This window comes from Mesitornis unicolor, unplaced genomic scaffold (genome assembly GCF_000695765.1).
Source record: "Mesitornis unicolor isolate BGI_N332 unplaced genomic scaffold, ASM69576v1 scaffold15426, whole genome shotgun sequence".
NCBI classification, from domain to species: domain Eukaryota; kingdom Metazoa; phylum Chordata; class Aves; order Mesitornithiformes; family Mesitornithidae; genus Mesitornis; species Mesitornis unicolor.
The window spans coordinates 604-2,829 of NW_010191788.1; the positions used below are offsets into that span (position 1 = coordinate 604).

The 2,226-nt window shown below is 58.9% G+C and overlaps 1 protein-coding gene across 1 annotated transcript in view; it reads right to left on the reverse strand.

The window, feature by feature from the left end:
* The window catches only part of LOC104542516 (folate receptor gamma-like), a gene marked incomplete at both ends in the record, with an annotated part of 2,820 nt that extends 597 nt beyond the window's left edge, over positions 1-2,223 (reverse strand). Inside the window, 3 exons of the mRNA XM_010186858.1 lie at positions 650-785; positions 864-1,052; positions 2,140-2,223. Coding sequence (XP_010185160.1) covers positions 650-785; positions 864-1,052; positions 2,140-2,223 — 409 coding nt within the window. The remainder of the gene's footprint in view (positions 1-649; positions 786-863; positions 1,053-2,139) is intronic.
* Between the last annotated feature and the right edge of the window lie 3 nt (positions 2,224-2,226).

Sequence of the window (2,226 nt, forward strand, 5' to 3'; positions counted from 1 at the left end):
CGCCTCCCCAGTGGTGACTGGGGGACACACAGAGGGGTCCAAATTTTGTTTAGGGTGTCCCAGCGCGCCCCCATCACCCACCTGAGGTCTATTCCCAGCTTTGGTACCCCCCATGGAATCCCTCACCTCCTCTCCATATCCCTCACCCCATCCCCACATCTCTCACCCCATCCCCAAACCCAGCCACTGAGGAGGGGGCGATGCAGCCACCTCCTTCATGGCAACTGGAGGACACACCAAGGGGTCCAAATTTTTTGGGGGGACCCAGTGCCCCCCCATCACCCACCTGAGGTCCAGTCCCAGTACCCCCCATGAGGTCCCTCACCCCATCCCACATCCCTCACCCCATCCTCAAACCCAGCCACTGAGAACGAGGGGATGCAGCCGCCTCCTCCGTGGCAACGGGGGGACACAACCCAATTTTTTTTGGGGGGAGTCCCAGCGCCCTCCCATCACCCACCTGAGGTCCAGTCCCAGCTTTGGTACCCCCCATGGGGTCCCTCACCTCATGCCCACATCCCTCACCCCATCCTCAAACCCAGCCACTGAGGATGAGGAGATTCAGCCACCTCCTTCGTTTCAACTGGGGGACACAGAGAGGGGCCCAAATTTTTTTGGGGGTGGGTCCCAGTGCCCCCCCATCACCCACCTGAGGTCCAGTTCCAGCCCCGGTGCCAGTTGACCTTGCAGGTGACAGCGTCCTGGCAGTCCTCCCACCACTGCTCGCAGTCCTCCCGGCACAGCGGCACGTTTTGGATCCGCTCCTTGCGCCAGCTGCTGTCCGTCTGCGGCCCAGTTCAGCCCAGTTTGGCCCAGTTCAGCCCAGTTTGGCCCAGGGGTGGGTAACTGGGATCTGCACCCACCTCGTCGATCCAGGGCCCCAGGTTGGGGGAGCACTCGTAGAGACACGTGTCCTGGATGAAGTGGCGCTTGCACTTGTCCGGCATGGCCCCGCAGTGGTCCCAGTTGAAGTTGTACAGGTAGGACTGGTCTAGGTGGGCTTCCATACTGGTGTTGGCGGTGCAGCAGGCGTTGTCCTTCCAGAGGACGCACTGCGCCAGGGGTACTGGGGATCAACCGCGGCTCAACTGGGACTAAACCACAGCTGAACTGGGTCTAAACCACAGCTGAACTGGGGCTCAACTGGGACTAGACCAGGCTTCAACCAAGGCTCAACTGGGGTCAGTGGGGGCTTAACCAGAGCTCAACTGGGACTTAACTGGGGCTTAACCAGGGCTCAACCGTGGCTCAAGTGCAGCTCAAACTGGACTCAACTGGGACTCAACCAGGGCTCAACCAGTGCTCAACTGGGACTCAACCATGGCTCAACTGGGACTCAACTGGGACTTAACTGGAACTCAGACAGGGCTCAAGTGGGGTTTAACCAGGGCTCAACCAGAGCTCAACCAGGACTCAAGCATGGCTCAAATGCAGCTCAAACTGGACTCAACTGGGACTTAACTAGGGCTCAACCTGGGCTCAACCTGGGCTCAACTGGGGCTCAACTGGGACTTAACTGGGACTTAAGTGGAGTATAACCAGAGCTCAACCAGGGCTCAACTGTAGTTCAAATGCAGCTCAAACTGGACTCAACTGGGACTTAACTGGGACTCAACCAGGGCTCAACTGGAACTCAACCAGGGCTCAACCAGTGTTCAAATGCAGCTCAACCTGGGCTCAACTGGGACTCAATTGGGACTTAACTGGGACTCAACCAGGGCTCAACTGGGGCTCAACTAAGACTTAACTGGGACTCAAGTGGGGTATAACCAGGGCTCAACCAGGGCTCAACTGTGGTTCAAATGCAGCTCAAACTGGACTCAACTGGGACTTAACTGGGACTCAACCAGGGCTCAACTGGGACTCAACCAGAGCTCAACCAGGCTTCAACCATGGCTCAACTGTGGCTCAACTGGGACTTAACTGGAACTCAAACAGGGCTCAACTGTGGTTTAACCAGGGCTCAACCAGAGCTCAACTGGGACTTAACTGGGACTCAACCACAGCTCGACTGCCACCCACCCATGCTTATCCCCAGCACCCACAGGGAAGTGGCCCTGGTGCCCCACAGGGAGGTGGCCCCAGTGCTGGGGCAAGGGGACACGGGGCGGTACCGGTGGCGGTGGGTGAGGTCCCTACCTGCCCGTAGAGCTGCCCCTCGGGCCCCGGCTCCGTTTTGTGGTGCTTGGCGTCCATGCAGATGTTGAGCAGCGACTCCTGCAGCGC